We start from the raw sequence: 22581 nt of genomic DNA, 5'->3' as shown, positions 1-22581 counted from the left end.
CGGCACAAAGCAGCTGGTGGACTGGCTTAACAAGTGGGACAATGATCACCACATTACCAACCTAAAAACACCTGACTGATTACACAAATAGGCAACACATGTTTGTGCTGATTAAGATGCCGTGGCGTTGCTTCACGGCGGCATCTTTTGAGATTTGGCAAATGACAATGTAATCACACTGACTTACAAAAATACATCAAGTGAAGAAAAAGCTGCATTTACCAAGAGTCATTTCCTTCTTCTTTACAAACATTGCGTCATCAAAATTCGAGAATGCGTTAAAAATATACTTGCTTATAACGTACATTCACCGAAATCGAGGTTGGAGGTTCAATTCATCGTGATTTTGATTTCTGCCAAAATCGCTCCGCCCTACTATTACCACATCACCACTATCTGTATAGTATAGAGCGGAAAGAGCCACCTGCTGTGGCCCAGCAAGGTGCACTGTATTCGGGCACACGCTCTGAGCAGCCGGTGTGACACCACGGAGGTCTCTGGCAAACCTTTTGCACTTTTCAAACGCTGCGGCGCTGGCGTTTCTGGTGGCTGATGAGGTTTTTTGTGTGCTTGATGGGTTTTTCCCCCTCATCTCGGAGCATTTGGTACAACTAGCACGCAAAACGTCTTCCTCAGAAAGTGAATGTTTGTTTACAAGTGAGCTCTGGAGACGTTACGACAGGCTGTTAACGTCACAGGCAGGAGAAAAAAGGAGCGCTTGATTTGCTGACCTCACAGGCCAGGTAATCTGGCCTCATTGGAGTGTTCTCGTTTATGGGAGCTATTTTTTTAATGTTATCAGATTTATCGGTATTACATCATAAAGCCCTCATATCGGCCTGATAATTATCGTACACCCTACAAAATACCTACTTGTACACACACACACACACACACACACACACACATCAAGCTGTTTCTCTTAGTGTCATTTAAAAATAGATACATTGAAAGCAAGCTGTTTGAAATAGAAAGAGTGCTTTGAATCATTTCTGACCATCAAGGTGGGGTAGTGAGGCACCTGCTGCTGTGAAAGAATCCAAAAGGGACAGCAAGAAGACAGTCAGACAGATGACGATAACAAAAGGAGGCTCATATGGGCTGTGTCATTACCAAGTACATACTGTATATTGTTTAGATTCAGATCTCAGGCACATCATCTTCTGTTAACACTCATTGTAACGCATGTGCAGACGCTTGCAGGAATGGAATTGTCATATACAGTACAGTGCATGTCCGCGCATTTTGTGATTCAGCATTCATGGTCAGCAAAACTGCTGATTTTTGGTTTAAAGAAAAAATGATTCTCAGAAAATAGCGCTGTTAGAAAACCCAACATTTTTACGTTTACGTATGTCTTTATGCTTCAGTGATCTTTTTTTTTTTTTCATCAAGCGCTGAGACTTCGCACTGTATTTGGCGGTCCGTGAACGCACCATAATTGGGTGCCGTCAGCTTTGACAATCAATCCAGCCTAAAAACTTGCCACGAACACAGGTTAGTATATTGTCCCCAGTCATTACTGGAATTACAACAGGCAAGCAGTGTGGACAAACCTTCTCTTGCCTTGTAGCCTCACGACAAGACTAAAGGCTACAAGGCCGTGACGCCGATTCCAACCCGTTCATCAATTGTTTTATGTTATGATTGATTAGTGGTGAGTATCTATACATTTTATGCTCTAAATGCGTTTATTAAGTGTGTGCGGCATATCACGAGTGAACAATGGCAACTGAAGAGAAAAGGGGAGGGTTTTGGACCTGAATCTCATCTAATAATCCCAACAGCCTGTATAAATCAGATGACAAGACACGCCACTGCAACGTCACGTGGCATCACGTGACCAATTTGAGGAAGACTTCGAGTCAGCAGTCGAAACGGGCATGTATGAAAAAACTAACTCTGGTCTGAGAAAATAATTGTTTAGAATTATGTCACTTATATTGCAAATGTTGATCCGAAATCAGAGGCAAAACGTAGCAGGAGGGTTTGAGGGGGGCGAGCCATGTGTCAAAAATAAACATTTTTATGGGAACATCAATTTATTGTGCTTTTTCGACATTCGAAACATAACCCGCAGGAAAAGCGGGACTCTACTGTATATTGCAGGGGTGCCCAAACTTTTTCCACCAAGGGCCGCATACTAAAAAAAAATAAATTAAAATGAAAAGGACACATGGGGTCACTTTTACAATTTTTAAACCAACCCGTGTAGTTATGAAACGGTTTTTATATTTAAAGAAAAAAACATCCTGCATCCATAGGCTCCAGCATGCCCCCGCGACCCTAATGAGGAAGAAGCGGTATAGAAAATGGATGGATGGATGGACATCCTGCATCCCAGCATCAATGACAAGGCGTATTATTAGTATGAACTTTTTCTCCTTACATTGCACTTTTTTGCTTTTTAACATTTTTTACAAGTATTTCAACTTTCTTCTTGTCCATTTTGTCTTGTAATGTTGTGACTTTTTTCTCATAATATTTTGACTTTATATCGTAATATTCTAACTTTTTTTCTGCCTCATTTTCCAAAATGTGTGAATTTTTTTATATTTCATTTTATATTTATATTAATATTTCAATTTAATGCAAAATTTTTCTCATAACATTATGACTTTACTGTTAATATTTCATCTTTATTCTAGTGTAAAATTGCTGCACTTTTTTCCCTTTTTTTTCCTTTTCTTTTCTTTTCTTTTAAGAATGTGCCGAGGGCCAATGGGAGAAAAAAAAACAACAAAAAAAAAAACAGCCGCAGGCCGTAAATGGCTCCCAGGCACTTTGTTTAGATTTTGATCTCAGGCACATAGCCTCTTGTTAAAGTTCATGTAAAACCCAACGCAGCACATGTGCAGAAGCCTCCAACCCACACATTAAAATGGCATGGAAACATGAGCTACCTCAATAAAACAAAACAAATTACAAGCAGACACAGTAGTGGTAATGGTTTGCACCGCCTGGAATTTTCATATAAGGAAATTGCTTAACGATTATCAGAGTACAATCTTGTGCCATGTTCAGGAAGTTAAGTAAATTATGAAAGCAGCGTGTGACAACACCTCTTTGTTGTGTGTCAAATGTCTTAACATTGTACAACATGCTTTGGTTGCAAAGACACAGATATTGATGTGCTTCTCAAGACCGATATGGTACCGATACTATATTATCATGTCTACTTTTAAAATTTTGATTTCATTGTATTTTGTGCACACCTGGAGGTAAGAAGGACTGGAACAAATTAGGATCTGTTGATTAGTCCTAATGAAATATCATGACATTACTACTACCACATCACTACTACCAGGAGAACCAGAGTATAGAGCGGGAGGAGCCACCTGCAGTGGCCCAGCAAGGTGCACTATATTCAGCTATATTCAGACCTTAGGCTTTTTTTTTTTATTATTATACACAATATAATATACATAATTAAAAAAAAACACTCCAATTATAATGTTATCAGATTTATAGGTATGACATCATAATTCCCCTCATATCAGCCTGATAAGTATTAGACTGATAATTAGAAATGCTAGAAATATTAGACATGCAAATACAGTACTTACTTTTGGCAATCATGCTATTATTTTCATCTGACTGATTATGGCATGTACAAAAAAAGGCCCCCCATGCACACAGTGATTAACACACGGACGCTGGTCATGTTTAGTTCAAATATTAGTTTGAATTTGTCCACATCTTGTGGTAGACCAAAATCCATATGTTTTGATTGGACTTCAGTCTGCCAGTCTTTTAATGTCAGGCTCCACAGTCTCTCTGCAGGGAGATTGATTACCTGCCACATGTGTAACCAAATAATTAGGCTTTTCTTTGGTCTGCCTGTGTTCTGTCTGTTCCTACCCATCTGTAATTAAAGAAAGGTCATTCCTCTTGTGGACAGTCTGACCCTTTTCAAGGGGGAAATAGGAAGTAATTATCTTTAAAACTGGGGGTTGAGCTCGTGGCTCATTTAGTTTAATCAAATTGTGCTATCCAACTCTCATTAGGCTTGACCCCCTGCCAGCGGGACAAGCTAACCACCGGCTAACCTCTGCTACAGAGGACTAATCAGAGGGTCACTTTTACATCTGGGTCCAAGCTGGCTATTAGTGATCGTCTAGTGTTTAAATAAAAGCAGATGGAGGACCAAAATCAGTAAAAAGGTCTATCTGGCAAGAGCCAAGCGGAATGTGTATTTGTTGGCTTGTAGCTATTAAAAGGCCAATTACTGATGTTTAAAGTGCACTTAGATTGCTCCACTTGAATCAAAGAGAGGGGAATCGTTTAAGTTGGACACCAAACACTGCCAGAGATCCAAACAAAACACGTCAAAGCATACACAAAATGAAACAGCATCAGCTGGTTCATCCTAAATGCACCAATCCATTGGGGTGACTATGGAGAATAGTTGCATCTAAACAAAGACAGGCCAAGTAAAGTCATAGTAACATTGTAGATTGGGGTGTTGCGATACAAATTTTTGCTGATATTGCAGCGTTGAAAACATATTGCAAACATTGTAAACTCCAGGCAAAAACAAACATACTGAAGACTGGGGCAAGTCTGCACAAGTGAAGAGGGTTCGGTGATGTATGCTGTCTGAATGTTCAAATGCCACAGACAGGAAGATGGATGGTGAAGGATTTCATATTAATACAGCACACACTCCTTTCAACCATCTTTTTCTGAATCTACTGGCCTTTCCCAGGTTATCTTCTACAAAGAAACCACCAAGTATAATGTAATTAATGTAGCACGCCTGAATAGCTGCAGTATTTGTATGTGTTTAGGGTGCCAGCCCTCCTTTGTGTATGCAGCTTTGCCCCTGTCCTCGGGTCAAATCAAAAAAGAATGAAAAAAGGAGGTATACACACAGTGAGAGGCAGATTGGGAAGTCCACGTACCCCGATGATCGCATTCAGCTCAGTCATCGTCACCTGTTTGGCCCGCTCAACAGCCTGAGCCACCTGCTGTTGATGCTATAATACACACAACAAACATGTCATCAGTGACGGAAAATATCTGCATTTAAACCAGGCTTTTCCCCCACCCATTCATTTATTCCAGAGTCTCTGCTGCCAAATTTAAGACTTTTTAATGAAAAACTTTTTGGTATTTTGCCCACCATCCACAATCCTTATGCAACGGATGCCAGCCTGTGAGGCTGTGCGAGTGTATGTTGGTAAAACCTCACTCCCTCTGCCTCAAGAGCTGCGCTGAACACACGGCCGACAATCTGGGCTTTTAGTCATGTGGTCAGCGCCCTCACCTCCCATTACAAAGGTCCTGTGTTCGAGCACCGGTGCGGGCGGTGCGAAACTTATGTGAGACATGAACACACATCTTTTCTATGCGTTCTAAAGATATAAAAACAGCTAAAAAGAACCAGATGAGAATGCACATAATGGGCTGTACCTATAAAGCCTTCTGAAAAAAAAACTGTAAAATGCGGCAACAATGCTCCATGTACATAATGTGACCTGCATTAATCAAGCTACAGCGACATTGTTATTATTACTGTTATTGTTACGCCCAAGAACTATCTTACTGGCGTAGTGACACCTCGCCACACCACACCGGCTAGCGACTAGCTTCACGGCACACTCACTCACAGCGCCTCAGGCCACTACTGAAAAGCCGCCACTGCCGCTGTGTTTTTGGTTTTGAGTTTGGAGAAGTTAATGCTAAGTGTAGCGTTCCTTTCGATGTTGTGCGCCCAGGAAGGAAGTTCCCCTAATGCTTAAAATAGGGCAAAATACTGTAAGTATTACTTGTGATCATGAATGTGCCTGTTACTACAGTACATGCTCACAGCATGGGTATAAAACCATAAAACCTTGTTGAAGGTTTTTGGAGGTGTTTTAATAGCGGGCTTTCTCGGCACAATAGGTGTGTACCATTACGTGCATTAATTACCTGCCTCCTTTTAGTTGTTTTTATATCTTTAGATCTAGGATTGTTTATATATTGAGATATAGGCTTGATATAGGCATGATGGACAAAAGTCCAAAAAATTGGTCTGCACAAGAGTCATATAATGACTGTGGATGACAAGTCCCAATGGTAGCATGTACAGTGAGAACAGAAGTAGCCCCAGTACAGATCCCTGCGGCGCACCACAGGACATTTTGATCTGACTGTGGATACTTGATCAATCGTTTCAAGGACTGCAGTATTCTTATAGGAGTCTTGTACTGAGGGAGTTTGATGGACCGATGTAATATTTGAGCAAATATCAGACACCGTTTTAGTAAAATACTGTGAAGATACTACAATCATGAGAGCAGCCAGTACAAATATTATATGCGGCCACAGTGAGCCACACGTTGCAGCTACAGTGGCACTTACCTCTTGTGACAAGAATGGCATGATCTGAGCCAGGATTGCGTTGAGGCGTTTGGCAATCTCAGTCTGCATGAAAATGAGAAGAAAATATCAAAGTCAGTCGATGACTGCAAACAATAAAAAATAAAAGCATGTACTTGTCTTCAGATGCACAAACCAATCTCCGCATGGTCCAGCTGGATAGACCATGTACCCCTTAACTAAATTGAGTTTGCCCAAAACAAAATTGTGTCCCACTCTCTCTCGCCTCCATTATACTCAGCCCTTATTTAATTAAGAGGCTGAAATATGCTAATGCCATCTGGCGGGAGAGAAACTAATGAGGTCCATACTTCATAATTACTGCCCATAGAGGGCTTGGGGCAGGCTGAAGCAGTCATCTTAACTCTCTAGCTCTATCTATCAGATGCATCTTTGGTATCGACCACAGATTATTAGCTGGAAGAGCAAGATGATACTGCAGGGTTTCATGCAGATGGACTACTTTATAATTCTGCATCTGGACAAATGGATGTGCTGCTGTGCCAGCCTAAAGCACTTGGATGTCCCAAGATATTCCTCCCAAGCCCATTTACGGTTTTAAATCTGTACTTTCAAGATGAGGAGGAGGGGATGAAGACAAGCTGAAAAGCTTTAAAAAAGAGGGTTAGCAAAAAAAAAAAAAAAAACTGATGTGAAATGCTGTGATTTGACACTAAGGTAATGTGGTTTGACTGAACCAGGGGAGGTGAACTAATTGATTCTGAGAGATTAAGGGTGGAAGCCCAGCAGGTGTGTGCGCTGCATTCCACTCATTTTCAACCTTAAACTTGCTTAACTGTGAAAGTGGGTTGAAAGGAGGTACCATTGGCCTTTTTCAAAACACGTTGTGTCACTTGGGACAAGAATGACAAAGCGGTGGGGGTGGGGAGCAAACCATCCATCTATCCTTCCAACTTCTTCCGCTTATCCAAGGTCGGGGCGTGGGGGCAAAAGCCTAAGCCCAGACTTCCCTCTCCCCAGCTACTTCGTCCAGCTCCTCCCGGCCGATACAGAGGCGTTCCCAGGCCAGTTGAGAGACATAGTATCTGCAACATGTCCTGGGCATTCCCCGAGGCCTCCTACCGGTCAGACGTGCCCTGAACACCTTCCCAGGGAGGTATCCGGCAGTATCCTGACCAGATGCCCGAGGCACCTCATCTGGCTCCTCTCAATTCAGAGTAGCAGCGGTTCTACCCATATGACAGTGATCTCACCTTATCTCCTAGGGACAGCCCAGCCACCCTGTGGAGAAAACTGATTTCGGCCGCTTGTACCCGCCATCTTGTCCTTTCGGTCACTACCAAAGCTCATGACCATAGGTGAGGGCTCAGCTTCGGCTTCGGCTCAGCTCCCTCTTCACCACAACGGACCGATGGAGAGTTTTCATCACTGCAGATGTCGCAACAATCCGCCTGTCCATATCGCATTCCATCCTTCCCTCACTCGTGAACAAGACCCCGAGGTACGTAAACTCCTCCACACACAAGATCTCATCCTTGACTGGGAGATGGTACTCTACCCTTTTCCAAGCGCAAACCATGGACTCTGACTTTGAGGTTTTGATTCTCATCCCAGCCACTTCACACTCAGCTGTGAACCGATCCAGTGAGAGTTGAAGGCCTTCTCCAAGTCCACACAACATATGCAGACTGGTTCAGCAGACTCCCATGCACAATGAAAGACCCTGCCAAGAGTGTAGAGTTGGTCCACAGTTCCACGACCAGGTCAAAAACCCCACTGCTCCTCCTGAATCAGAGATTCAACTATCCAGTAGATCCTGCTCTCCAGAACCTCTGAATTGACCTTACTAGGAAGGCTGAGAAATGTGATCCCATGATAGTTGGAACACACCCTCTAGTCCCCCTTCTTCAAAAAGGGGGACCACCACGCCAGTCTGCCAATCCAGAGGCACTGCACCCAGGCGGATCTCATATACCCCTGGGGACCTGCCACCAAGGAATATTCAACCACCTCAGCAACCTCAGCCCCAGGGATAGGAGAGCCCACCATGGAGTCCCCAGGCACTGCTCCCGCTTTGGAAGACATGTCGGTGAGATTGGGGAGGTCTTCAAAGGTCAAAAGATCCACAACATCTCAAATCGAGGTCAGCAGCACACCATCCCCACCATACACGGTGTTGATAGTGCACTGCTCCCTCTACTGAGACTGCGGATGGTGGTCACTTCGAAACCGTCCGGAAGTCATTCTCCATGGCGCAGACCAGTGAGGAATTATCTCTGTTCTCAGTCTGACCTAAGGCTCACTGTTGTCTCTTTCCATCCAGCCTTCCTCCTGCTGCCAAAGGCTGCTCACAGCCCCCCCCCCCCCTCCCTTTTTAATTCCCACTACGCATTACACCCCCCCTTCCTCTACTTCCGCACTTATCCACGACCTCTCCTCCTCCGTTGCTGGGGCAACGCTATCTGGCAGGGATGATCGTTATGTAAATTAGGCTGGGGGTCCTGACCAGAACAGCCTGTAAAATCATATTAGGTGCAGCACAGAGACAGGTCATTAAATTGAATTTTCAGCCTGTCGATGTGATCGGTACAGGAAATTAATGAGGGATAACAGGGTGCGGGTAAGTGAGGAGGGGCCTGAAAAAAAGAGAAGGGGTTCTTTGGAGAGTCATAAAACATTGTCATTAGCGGGGGCTGGATACGAGGACACACAATAAGCATTTAAGTGTTTCACAGCTATACCACTTCCTTGGAAAATGGCTGCAAGGCGAGCAACACTGGGAATGTAGTGACACACTTCACTATCAGAGCAAAACCAAGGCAAACATAAAGGACCTTCACTTGTGGACCATAAGTAATCACAACAAAGCAACCATATGGTGCAAAAAAATAAGGATGCTCTGATCAATCGCAGGCGTGCAGCCACAAAACCAAACATGTCCACCGTGTGGCACTTATCTGCCATTTGTGAGAATGATGTAAACTTTACATCCTGCAACACATGCCATGAAAAATATATCACATGGGTAGCACGTTAAAGGAAAAGGGCACTCTTTGGGGGATTTTTTTCCCCATCATCCGCAATCCTTATGTGAGACGTGAAAACATGTCTCTTTTTTCTGTGCACTCAAAGATATAGAAACAGCTAAAAAGAAGCAGCTAATTAATGAGACAGACATGCCATGGCTGAGATCGAGTGGAAAAAAGGTTATCCTCTCATCCTGTGTGGAAGTGGTAAGTTCTTGGCTTCTTTGTCCTTCTTCCCCACTCCGTCTGAAACACTTCCATAAACTAGTTAGCTCGCTAGCTTATCATGCTAGCGGCGGCCGTCTGTTATGTCCCTGCAGTGATCGTAGCCTGCGAAATGTGATATCAACAAAGAATAATAATAGGGGTGTAAAGGTGGAGGGGAGTTATTTCATGTCTACAGGGCTGTAATAATGTTACAATCCATATTTAGAAAGTCATAAACAGGTTTTTAATATTGAATCCTACTTTGCGGAAATTCACTTGTCACGGTTGGGTCTGGAACCAGTTGACTGATAAATGAGGGACGACTGTACCTATTTTTTGGGCCCCCTGGCAGTCATGGGACCTTTGAATTGCCCTAACCTTTCACCCCCATATGGCACCAATGGCCAGCAGCACTCATAAATAAATTGAAACATTTACAGTTAGTCCATGTGAGCGGTATGGGCCGATTTAACCCAAAAATGATCAGTATCTGAATCAGCAGCATCCCAACTAAAAACTATCATAGAATCCATTTAACCTGTTCCCCCTCTCCTGGTGCAAGTCCTCTAGTTCTTATGTTGTAAAGTGTGCTTATCAGTGCCTATGTTGCAGAGGGTTTTTTCGGCAGTCCTGCACTGCTCCCCCTTTTGTCACCAGTCATCCTGTCCTGTCTACCCCCTGTTATACTGTATGGTACTGTATGTTGTATATGTACGGACGGGTGATTGCACAATTTCGCTTGTACTGAGGCCATTCTGATTCGGACTACGACAACGCCACCCTGGCACCAACATTCCATGCAAGAATTTTAGTTTGTCAACACCGAAAAGACTGCCATTATGCATTTTGTACTTCAGCAGCAGCCCTTTCAAATGTACTCACCGCCCAGGCCTGTCATTTGAGTTCTGAAGGGTGAATGGGCACTTTTAATTAAGACGGCTATTTTCAAGGTGAAAACTACTAACATCAAACCAACGCAGCTCTCTTTTACAGCATTACTCCCACTTTACATGGGACAAGTTTTGATGGTGCTTTTAGCAGCTGAGACAGGCACTGGAAAGTTTATTATCACTTAAAACCATTGAAAACAGAAGCCTTTGAGCTGACAGGCTTTTCAATGCAGCTTCACAATTACAGGTACTCAGGGTTGTTTAGCAGCACCACAGCATGGAGAGGCGCTCTCTCTATCCGTCGCATCCCTCTATCAACGTTGTGTTGAAAGCCATTTGGCTGTTTGTCGCTGCAGGCATTAGTCCCCAAGTGGAGAGCACCGTCTCTGACGAGGATTCAATTGCCGCGTTAAACAAGTGGCATATGATTTGGGGGGGTTGTTTGGGAATTATCTTCTCAGCCAGAGCACAGACAGAAAGAGGCATTTGGAGTCGGCGCATTACAAATGCATGAAGAATACTTTGCATTTTAAGTACATACACACCAAAATCAAGTGTCGTCCTTCCAGAGGAGCAAAAAGATGTTGTCGTTATCGAACGGATTCTTTTGTTGTAATCATCCCATTAAACAGGGGTGTCCAAAGTGCAGCCCGAGGGCCATTTGCGGCGCACAGCTGTTTTTTTGTTTTTGTTTTTGTTTTTTTAAATACAATTTAACCTAACATGCATGTTTTTGGAATGTAGAAGGAAGCCAGAGTTCCTGGAGAAAACACACGCAAGCAAGATTTCAACCCAGATCTTCCAGAACTCCTGACTGTTTGGCCTACAGGCTAACCACCAGGCCACCGTGCGGCATGCATGTTGGGTTAACTGGCGACCATAGGTATGAATGTGAGTGTGAATGGTTGTTTGTCTATATGTGTCCTGCGATTGGCTGGCGACCAGATCAGTCCGCCTCTTGCCCAAAAGTCAGCTGGGATAGACTCCGGAATACCTTAAGCGGCACAAAAAACAAATGAATGAATGAATGAATACAATTAATTAAAGTTTTTTTGTTTTGTTTTTTAGAATATTGAGGTAGCAGGGTGATTTACAATATAGCCAAGCGAAGATACAACAACAGAAGAAACAGCCGCCAAACTATAAAATATGTGAAAATGGTGTTTTCCTAATTAGGGTCGCGGGAGTATGCTGGAGCCTATCCCAGCTGACTTCGGGTGAGAGGCGGGGTACACCCTGAACTGGTCGCCAGCCAACCGCAGGTTATTTTAAACAATAAAGAAATTTAATAAAAATAGCAAAACCAATAAAATACTGTAGATGCTTAACTATTAAGAATGAAAACTTTATTCACAATTCACAAATGGCTCCATTTACGATCGGTCATCATTTCAACAGTCAAACATGATCTCAAATCACTGCGGTATCAAATGTATTGATATTTTGATTTGAGTATCGATTTTTTAGAGCACGAGGAGCTGGTATCGGAAGTATCGATCCGCATAAACACACACAATACTTGTGCTACACTCTTCCACCAGTTGCTCCTGCCTGGATACCAAAACAAAGCACAGCTCAGAGAGAACCCTCGTAACCCCATCTACCTCCCTTGAGAAGGGCAGGCTGTGTGTAGGCAGAGTTTGTTTTGGCTTAGAGACAGGTCGCCCATCATCACCTTGGCAAACAATTCCAGGAATCCTGTATAAATTATTCATTTGCATAAGCTCACTTTCTGCCGCTCCTCTCACCCTTTTCCCTCCATCCAGGAAGCCAACATCCCTTGTGATAAAACTCCACATTCCTTCAACAAGTCAGGACATGGCACATACACAACATGGCCACCCAGTGTGCAACAAAACAAGCAAGCAACAAAACCCACATCTAAATGTATGCAAGGGAGATAAACGGGGGGCTGCAACAGAGAACAGCGGTAGTGGAGAAGGAGCGCAACCCACACCACAAAGATGCTGAGGCAGCCTAATGAGCTGCACTAATTAAAATCACTTATTGACAGCAAGCCCCGCCCCCCGGGCAGCCTCGCAAGCATCTACTCAGCTCTGCAGCAGCGTGGGAGTACCAGCGGATGTTTATGTACTAAGGGTGTCACATGATCTTGCGAGATTAAAACGTGACAAGATCTCCTGTCTTGTGAACACTAGGTCTGGGACAATAATAAATGAATTAATGAATCACACAATAAACGAAAGCATACACACAAAGTGCAGAAGAGCGTAGCCTCGTGAGGAACAATGCAAGGTAATGTAGTAGAAACTAAAATAGTAGATTGTAGGGTTGTGAATGATGAAGTGATGCGAGAGATCGGGAGCCTCCGCGATCGATAAGAATTAGCCATAAATCCTGAGATTAATGGATTGTAAAGACATGCACCGGGTATTGCAAGACTAGCAATCGGTCGTCTTAAACAACGCGAGTGCCCGGGCCGCTGGCGAAACGATTGTCACGCATGCTCCGTGGCTTAGCATGACTGAAGACAAGAATGGATGTAAACAGTAGCAATTATAGCCGTCTAATGTATCATACATTATGTATTGTGTGAAACTACGACAGGAAGAACATGAAATTAAAGGCACTCAATTAATACAGAGACACCTTCCACCTGTACAAGCCTGAAGTTTGTTTTGCAGAGATAAGATTACGCGTCACTTTTTCTAGCTAAAACAGGCCATCAGATCTTACCTTTATGCATTCCCACATAGTATCAGCATTCGGGACCAAATATGAGGTGAAAGAAAAAGGGGAAAAATACATTATAGTAGTCTATCTGTGCGGCTTGGGAGAAAGTTTGATGGTGCGTTCAAGGACCGTCAAACAACGTGGGACAGCTCGCCGTTAGCAACAAGCAACATATGCAAAGCTCGGGAATGCTAACTGTATATTATTTTTTGAGTGGAATAATGGCCCATATTTCAAAAAATTACATAAAATTTGGTGTTGATATTTACAAATTATTTTATTTTCAGTGTTTTTTTTTTTAATCATTAAGCCTGAAAGTTTGTGCGATAGGGGATCCCTGCCATCCAGCAAGCTTGGGGATATGATGTGCCCTTTTACACATTTGAAAATACTGTAAGAATGCCACTTTTATACAATAGGCTTTTTTATTTGATAACGTAAGATTCATGTCTACATCAATAAATCCTATCGATTAGAATCCTATCGAATCGTATCTTTTGGACACTGTATTGAATCATTTTGTTTTTACAATATATCATTTTTTAATCGCATCGTAACCTGTGCATTTACATTTGCATCGTCTGTCACAAGAGATTTACATCCCTCGGAGATTGCAACATATTGTCATATTTTTTTCATTGTACTTTTCTTAAAAGTAATGTTAAAATCTTGTCTCGTCCTCGTGGCCCCAATCTCATGACATCATGACATTTGTCATGGTATGGCTGCCATTACCGTATACACGTGATATGAGCATGTATTTACATGTACAAAAAGAGTGTATGAACTCATTACTCTGCTTCTCAATCCTGCTTTGTAGTTGTTTCCACACGGCAATAAATCTTACAGCACGGCAAAGTAATATGGCTGCCGACGTCCAATAATCCGAGGCCAGGGGCTGTCCATTCACCTCTCGCTGATGTCATCACAAACACTCGCTCATCAAGGCTGGGATAAGGGAGGTGGTGGGAACCATGCATTATTCAGAGTGCTCCGTTGACACCAGCAGGCTTATTGATAAAATAAAAAGGACACACACACACACACACACACACACACACACACACACACACACACACACACACACACACGAGGACCAGTCGATTAACCCATTTAGCCTGAAGCCTCTCACTCCTTTCCTGTCTCCTTCCCCACTTAAACCCTCTTGTTTTGTCCACCGCCACCAGCATGCAAACAGAACAACCACCCCCACCTCCCTTGCTGGTGATAAGTGCCTAACAGACAACACTCAATACAGGAAGGAGAGGGCAGCAAGCTGTTTTATAAAACAAAACGCACCTTATGTGCGCGCACGCGCGCACACACACACACACACACACACACACACACAGCCACAAAAAATGTCTTTGCCTGATGAATTGTGCAGCAGGCTGCTGTTCCAGCTGGGTTACCCTCCCGCTGATGCCATTAACCTTCCAGATCCGAGGGCCGTGACGTCTCCACACCTCTCTCTCTGACCGCGTCCAACTGTCATTCATCATATCGCGCGGCTAATGACACGAGAGCCATCATTCACTTCACATCAGTGGCGTGGTGGGGCAGACGGAGGAGGGCGGGGCGCAACGTGAGGGTACAGGAAGGATGTGGACACCAGGCGGTAAAGGTGACAGGAAGCAGAGTGCAACAATCAGAGAAAGTAGAAATAAATTATAGGGGCGTCACGAGAAGAGACGATACACGAGATTGGGTTTATGAGAACGAGACGAGACAATGAAAAAAATAAGATGATATATTTCAATCTACTCGTTTGATTTCTGCTACGTTGCACTCTTCTGCACTCTGTGTGTATGCTAGCAAAGGTGCTGAAACCAATGCACAGAGTGAACTCTCTTCCTGCCTGTTTGGAGATGAGAGACGAGGAAAACAGTTGACAAAAACAGAGACGCGTGCACATGGCAATGTATTGAAGTCAGCAAAATGATTGACTTAATTTTCATTTATCGTGTGGTTAATTTATTTATTTATTATTGTCCCGGGCCGAGTACCCATGTGACAATTTTTTTTCCGAACGAGAAATCTTGTCATGTTTTAATGTCGCGAGATCTTGTGACACCCCCAGAAATAAATGTGGAAAAATATGATGGAAGAATGGTGGTGGTCGTCTGACAAGGATGAGTGCCTGAGAAGGCTATGACATGTAAAAAAAAATGTGAAGTAGATTAAACTACACTGATTACATATCATCTGGTTAGACGCTCCAGGCCAGGTTTTCACAGATTTTCACTTGTGAATCCACATATTCTCATCCAAACCAAAGACTTCCTTATTCAATGGACGTGCTTTCTCCGTTCAATAACACCCAATATATCTCAAGGACAAAACACAACATTAGGAACATCTCAGCACAACATAATGAGATCACATGCAGAGCTATATGACAGTGTGTAGGTTATTCGCTTATGTCAGTTAGCACTCAAATGTTAGCATTTAAAGGAAAACTGCAATGTTGGGGGCGAATTTTGCCCATCATCCACATTCCTTATGAGACATGAACAAAACAGCTTTCATTTCTGTGCGTTATAAAGATATAAAAACAGCTAAAAAAGAGGCAGCTAAGAATACGCATAATGGGAAGCATGGGATCTATTCCACCTATATTTATTGTTATTAACATGGTTACGCCATAGTGACACTCTGCCACACCACACCGGCTAGCTACCAGCTTCACCACACACTCGCTCACAACGCCTCAGGCCACTACCGAAATGTAACGCTACATATTGGAGCTGCCGCCACTGCTGCTGTGTTGTCGTTTTTGAGTTTGGAAATGTTAACGCTAGGTGCAGCGTTCCTTTCTATGCTTTCTTGCTATGTGAAATCAATGCACCCAGGAAGGAAGTTCAAATTTGGTTTGGTTAAAATGACCAAAATAGGGCAAAAGTGTAAAAAAAAAAAAAAAAAAAAAAAAAAAGTATTACATGTTGGATATAAAACCATAAAACCTTGTTGGAGGTGTTTTAATAGCCGGCTTTCTTGGCGGAATAGGCGTGTCCCATTACGTGCATTAATTACCTGCCTCTTTTTAGCTTTTTTTATACATTTAGAACACACAGAAAACAGAAAAAACACATGTGTTCATGTCTCACATAAGGATTGTGGATGATGGGCAAAATTCGCCCCAAAAAAGTGTACTTCCATTCTACTGAAAGTGAGTCCTTGGCTGGTTTATCAAAGAGCAGATCTGTTTGTCCTATTCACCTTTTGCAGTAGTTCCCTACAGCAGGAAGCCCAGCGCGGGGTGGCAGCTCAACTAATGAGCTTTTTGTGCAGTTGGCACAAAGGAGGAAGACTTCACCACTGAGACGTGCATGCACACACACACGAGCATTCAGCGGCGACACTAAAACACATCCTCTCGGACAGTCTGCCAAATACTTCACTTTAATCTTATCAAACCACCCCCATCAGGCAGTGTGCCCTTCATGTTGTTCTTTAGCCTGTCAGCATTTTCACTACAGGAAGCCAGTATTTGTGCCTCCTAAAGGCATTTCAAGATGAGGGTAGTAACTGAGGTCAGGTGTGTGTGCGTGCGTGCGTGCGTACATGTGTGTGTGTGTGTGTGTGTATAGTCCTCAAAGACTGGAGGAAAAACAAGACTGTTTTGGCTAAACACAGACCAGAGCCAGATAATGGCTACATACCTGTTTGTGCATTTCAATGTTGAGCCCGTAGGACATCTCATAGTACTGCAGGTTGAAGAGAAGGCAAAACGTGAGTGCATAATCGTGGCGACATACTTCATAAATACTCACTTTTTAATTGGCAACATTTTGCTTTCTCACTGCATGCTAATAGGGGTGCACGATAATTATCGGGCCGATATGAGGGAATGATGACGTTCTACCGATAAATCTCAAAACATTAAAAATAGCTCCAATATCTGATATCTGTTTTTAAAAAAATGCTCCAATGAGGCAAGATTACCCGTACTTTGCGGGTGAGCGAATCAAGCACTCCTTTTTTGTCCTGCCTGTGATGTTAACGGCCCATCGTAACTTCCTGAGCTCACTTGTAAACAAACATCCACCTTAAGAGGACGGATGCTGTACCAAATGCTCCGTGTGAGCTCGGGGGGAAGTTACGATAGGGCGTTAACGTCACAGGCAGGAGAAAAAAAAAAGGAGTGCTTGATTTGCTCACCCATACGGTACTGGCAATCTTGCATCATTGGCGCATTTTGGTTATTTTTAATAATCGGCTATTTCAGCTATTTGTCATGTTATCGGACTCAACAATTCCAGTTAAAAACTCCACTGCCTGATTTACCAGGTCTCATGTTGTCCTGTGGTTGAAACTTAACACAAGTAGAGCAGTACAGATGGTTTGCACTGCATCTATTTGATTACTCCGAATATATTCTAGGATGGACCATTGAACTTTATTATCTTATGGGCTGATGAAAAACACACCAAGTGGCCCTCACCTCTCAGATCCCCCCCGGGTGTGTCAGAAGTGTCCGGTTGGGATAGTTAGAGGAGAAAAGAAATACGGGAAACCCTTTGATTCATGCACACAGCCAGCAGAGCGGTCATTAACCCCCAGTGGGTCATGCTGGGTGTGTTGGGAAGGGTCACACCAGGTCACAAAGAGGACCCCGGGGCCATGGAGGGGGGTGGTCACAACCCACAATCAATAGTTGGACATTTGACCCCTGCTGGAGTTTCAGCTGCCCCTTCATGCACCAACACCCCTCACCCCCGCTACTTCTTATCCAATGAATACACAGATGTGGCGAGTCAACTACCCACACTAACATGGCGTCTGCAAAACATCACGGCTCCCTGCACCACCTGTGACTGCTTACCTGAGGCTAAAGGGAGGGTATGGCATTCAATTCAAGTGACACCTTTACAATGATCGCCCTTACCATGACGTAGTGGCGCTGCATTTCTGTCTTTTCATTGGCCAATTTGTCGTACTCCACTTTAAGACTTGAAAAAGAAGGAGAAAGAAATAGTTGATAACATGCTGTGTTTGTGGCAATGGAGATCAGGATTTTGTCTGGCGTTATACCACAATCATAAACTGGATTGTGTTTGTTTACGACTCAAGGTTCACATTACCTGTGATACTGAGCTTGCAGGAACTGAAATTCGTCTTTGATTCTGTCACACGACTCTGCCACCGTGAATTTGAAGCCCGGCTGCCCTGGCTGGTGAGGTGCCTGCAAAGCAGGTGGAGATGTGATGGGTGAAAATAACAGTTTGTTGGATGAATTTTCTATTCATTTATGATAAGTGCTATTGGCCAGGGGTGCCGTGTAAGGGGGAAAAGTCAGGACAATTCCAAGGTCCCCTAACTGCCAGGGGGCCAAAAAAATAGGTAATTACTAGGAGGGTCATGAGACACCCAATTCACGAGACGAGACAATGCACGATATTGGGCCCGCGATCTGCGGGACGAGACGAGATTTTAGCATTAACTTTCAGAAAAGTACAATGAAAAAATATGACTGGACAAACATTTTGCATTTTGAAATGTTTATTGTGCCATGAATTGACGCTGAACAATATTATTGTCAGCATTTGCGGAGACTAAATAAACCACCAGTGTTATATACAAGTATTACCAGTGTGATATTTCACTCTTGTGAATTTGTGGGATTGCCGTTTGTGACATGCACTTTCTCACACGCAAATCGTACCGTCTAACATTTGCAGCATTTCTTGAAATGCCGGCTTTTCAGCTGTATTAAAGAGCAGCATTTCTTTTGCCATGACTTTCTGTGAACGCACACCATTTTGCGCCGTTCCATTTGTATTTACATTGTCAACCAAACGTGTTTGAGGTGGGCAAGTTTGTTTTCATTTATTAACTGATGATTTATTTATTTATTATGGCGAGATATTTATTTTTCTGAACAAGAAATCTTGTCACGTTTTAATCTTGCGAGATCTGGTGACACCCCTATTAATTACTAATATAAATTAGTAATTAATTTATTAAAAATGGGGTGCGGGAAATGTGATTTTTTTTTTTGCACCCTGCCATTGGTGGTGGTGTCTTCCATCGCTGACAAAGGCTGCTCATCTCATCCGATGAACTCAATTATTTTGGGGGTTATTTGCTTAGCCTTCTGATTGTCACACACATACGGACGAGTGCTGTCCAGCATTTTGGCTGCATTAGCTGCCGTTTGACTGATGATCACACAAACCGTGAGACTCAAAAACTAACCATACTTCAAGTGTTTGTTCTTCAAATGTCGTATTAAATTAAAGCTTTTTAAACACGCTAGCCCCGGGGCACATTCCACACAGAAGACATGTGAATGGACATGGAGAAAAAAAAATTAATGGATTTAAAAAAAAAAAAAGACAAATTTTTGCGAGACAACGCAAAAGTTTCACGACAGCTCGCAAAACTTGCGAGATCTCGCAATACTTCTGCAAGATCTCGAAATACTTCTGCGAGATCTCGCAATACATTAAGAGCATTGTATTTTCGCTACTTCCGTGTTCAGAGTGGATGCTTGCGTTGAAACTTCCAATTAAGCGCAGCACACTGGTTGAGTTTCTGATATGACTGTTTACTTATAGCACAAGCAGTGCACACAAGTGGAAAAAATCCGGCGTATGGCTAATCAATGTATTTCCTTTTGAGTACCACTTCTCAAAGTGATGTGTTTCCAGCAACACTAGCTAAGACCGGATGTTAGCATTTTATTTTCAAAAGACGAGACAAATAACCATCACGGAATTGCAAACGTGTTCCAGTGTGACTTTATACTTCTACATTTGTATAGTAAGTGATGCACACATGCTTAAGCTGGAAATTAAATGATGAATTTTCACCCGGCGGCAAGCCATGACCAGAAGTGTGTCCTGTAGCTTGACATAGTTTAGTTTTGCGAGCTCTTGCAAAAATGTCTCTTTTTTTTCCTTTTACCCATCCGTTTTTTTTTCCTCCATGTCCCCTCGGGGACTCCGGATGAAGGCAAGTGGGCGGAGGACGCTACCCAAGACGTTAGTTAGGGTAAGACGCTACAGTTGTACACTGGGATCGATCGCGACAGGCAGCAGTAGTACGAGCCACAGGTGATCGGCTTTTGCCATCGGGTTGAGAGGCATTTATCAGCATATGCCGATCACGTGCTTTTCATGAAAATTGGCTGATACTGATCAATCAGAGCATCCCTACTCTACATTTTAACATTATGATGCAAGCTCCACCAAACCTCACTTCTGGTTTCTCTGCTGGCCGGAGTGAAGCACACCATAAATAGTAAGGTGGTCCACACCGAGGAGACCACCTCAAAGGGGTTCGGGGGGGGGATGTACTGCATGTGTGTTATCTTACAAATCAAACACCTACTTACCGGATGCCGGCCTTGTGGATACATATCGGGTCCTTCACGCTAGGAAACGTATTTTTCTTGTCTTTTCCAAGTAATCCAAGTGTAGTAAATCAGCACCACCACCACCCCCTCCCCAGGTCGCACAGGATGGCGGAGGACAAAGCACCGCTTGCTCTCAATCCCCGGACATCGGAGCTTCTCGTTCTCCTTACACGCCTAAACACACACGACAAAAAACAAAAAAACACCAGTGAGGAAGTGGATCACAGTGGATCCATAAATTGCTTGTCACTTTGCAAAATGAGTCCCCTTGTTGTGCCTAACTGAAAAACAACAACTCTCGTGTAGAAGTTGATGGTTTTGATCACACCCTCAGCAAACATGGTGCTTGTTCCCTCGTAAATCTAACCAGACAAGAACACACACACAGCGGCTTGTTCTGGTGGTCCAAACACACGGAACAAAGTCGGCTGTCATTTCTCGCTCACACACACACACACACACATATAAAAAGCGCCACCCTTCTTGTTAGCGGCTCTCTTCATGTCGCCTGCGTTACCTTTTGTCTCCACTGCCTTCCCCTCTTGCACAGGTTAAATTGTAATATCCACACGGAGGTCGTAGTAGTATCCTTCTCTTGCAAAAGTCACCATAGAAAAGCGGGGAAATATCCAATTCCCCCAACGTCGTTTTCCCTTTTGGATCTCTGTGGTCCCGAAACGGTGGACGTCCCTCAGTATGGAAGCCCCCTTAAAATATTATAACAGCTATATTAGATCCAGCAGTAGCCCAAGTGTCTTCCGATGAGTCCTGTGTATAAATGTTGGGTAATAGCAGTGGGTGATTAAAAAATGTCGCTCGTTGTGAAATATGGCAGGAGCTAGCATTCAGCCACTTCCTCCGTCGCGAGCTGAACCACACACACACAGACAGACTGAGCACTGACACGCGGACGCGACAGCGGCGAGAGGACCCCTTGCTAAGCCAATTGGGTACTTCAACCAATCAAAACAAGCCAACCCCACGTGGTGAGTGGGAAGCGCAGTCAACTGTTGCTCTGATTGGACGGTAACGATGTGACCTCGTACGTTCGCCATTTTGGATCTCAAGTGACAAGTCGACGCGTTCAACAACTTGTTCAAAACAAAAGGCAATAATTTATATATCAATGCACTGTAGCCGTTGGCTCCCCGAGGTTAAATACGCACAAGACAGAGAGGGGTTTCTCGTTCAAACGGTTCGTACAAAAATTGCCAGATTTCTAAGGCATACTTGATCGTTTCTGTTCTGACTCTCATGACGACGTATATGCTTCATGTGAAATGTCAACTTGAATTTGAGACTAATGAAACCATAATCATACTATTAGTTGTCCAGAAGATAAATGGCAATAAAAAGAAGATTCAAAATGCACCCCCTTCTTCCAAATTGATCGACCTATTTCTAAGGAGACCTCAAGCTTCTACACGCTTTCTCTGCCAGCAAATCAGTAGGCTACTACACGTCTGGGCTTGAGGACATCAGCCTATCACGTGTTGCATTCAATGTACAACCCACGTGGGTCTTCCCGCCCCCTAGCAATAGACTTTATCCAATAGTAGCTCAGCTGTCTTCCGCCGCGGCTTGTAATTGGCTCAGTATAGGAGAAGCTGTCAGTCAGGTCCCGGGGACGTCAATTAAACCCACGTTGGGTACGGTGCTGACAAATGCCGGCGCTCCTCTCCCCGCTGCCTGCGACTAGAGGCTGGAATGGCTGCTTAATTAGCTTCGAATGGCTTTTCCTTTCAGCTCAAACAATCTGTCACTACCATGTGGTAAAAAGAGCTTTGCATAAAACAAAAGCAGGGAAAAAAGCCAGTAGGGGCTAAATATCAGTTTGATTCCCCTTCTCTCCCTCACCCCCATGAAAATGTTTGCTGTAAAACAAAGCTTTTACCTGCAGGCTCAAACATTGGCATGTTTTTTTTCTTTATCTAGGTGGCACATGTATGTGGTTTTGTGTGTGTGTGTTTTTTTCAGTTTGTGAACCCACAAGCTTCCCTGGGATATGTCTTATTAAAATGAAAGCATGCAATATGTATTATGTCGAATCATTCCAAACTGTAGTCGTAGATATTCT

At 43.5% G+C, this 22581-nt stretch overlaps 1 protein-coding gene across 4 annotated transcripts in view; it reads right to left on the bottom strand.

The window, feature by feature from the left end:
* Positions 1–21390, bottom strand: part of LOC129178365 (transducin-like enhancer protein 3-B) — a 41844-nt gene extending 20454 nt beyond the window's left edge. For 2 of the 4 annotated variants that reach the window (XM_054770528.1, XM_054770530.1), the window contains exons 1-7: positions 21022–21390; positions 20484–20678; positions 18229–18329; positions 18033–18096; positions 16807–16851; positions 6349–6411; positions 4905–4979 (exon numbers count right to left, since the gene is read on the bottom strand). In XM_054770528.1, coding sequence (XP_054626503.1) covers positions 4905–4979; positions 6349–6411; positions 16807–16851; positions 18033–18096; positions 18229–18329; positions 20484–20507 — 372 coding nt within the window. In that variant the 5' untranslated portion in view covers positions 20508–20678; positions 21022–21390. Of the gene's footprint in view, positions 1–4874; positions 4980–6348; positions 6412–16806; positions 16852–18032; positions 18097–18228; positions 18330–20483; positions 20679–21021 lie in introns of all 4 variants that reach the window. The other 2 variants (XM_054770527.1, XM_054770529.1) reach the window with 1 other exon arrangement.
* Between the last annotated feature and the right edge of the window lie 1191 nt (positions 21391–22581).

The sequence above is a fragment of the Dunckerocampus dactyliophorus genome, chromosome 3 (assembly GCF_027744805.1).
Source record: "Dunckerocampus dactyliophorus isolate RoL2022-P2 chromosome 3, RoL_Ddac_1.1, whole genome shotgun sequence".
Taxonomy (NCBI): domain Eukaryota; kingdom Metazoa; phylum Chordata; class Actinopteri; order Syngnathiformes; family Syngnathidae; genus Dunckerocampus; species Dunckerocampus dactyliophorus.
Note: the sequence above shows the minus strand (reverse complement) of the source record. Positions and strands in the feature narration are given on the sequence as shown.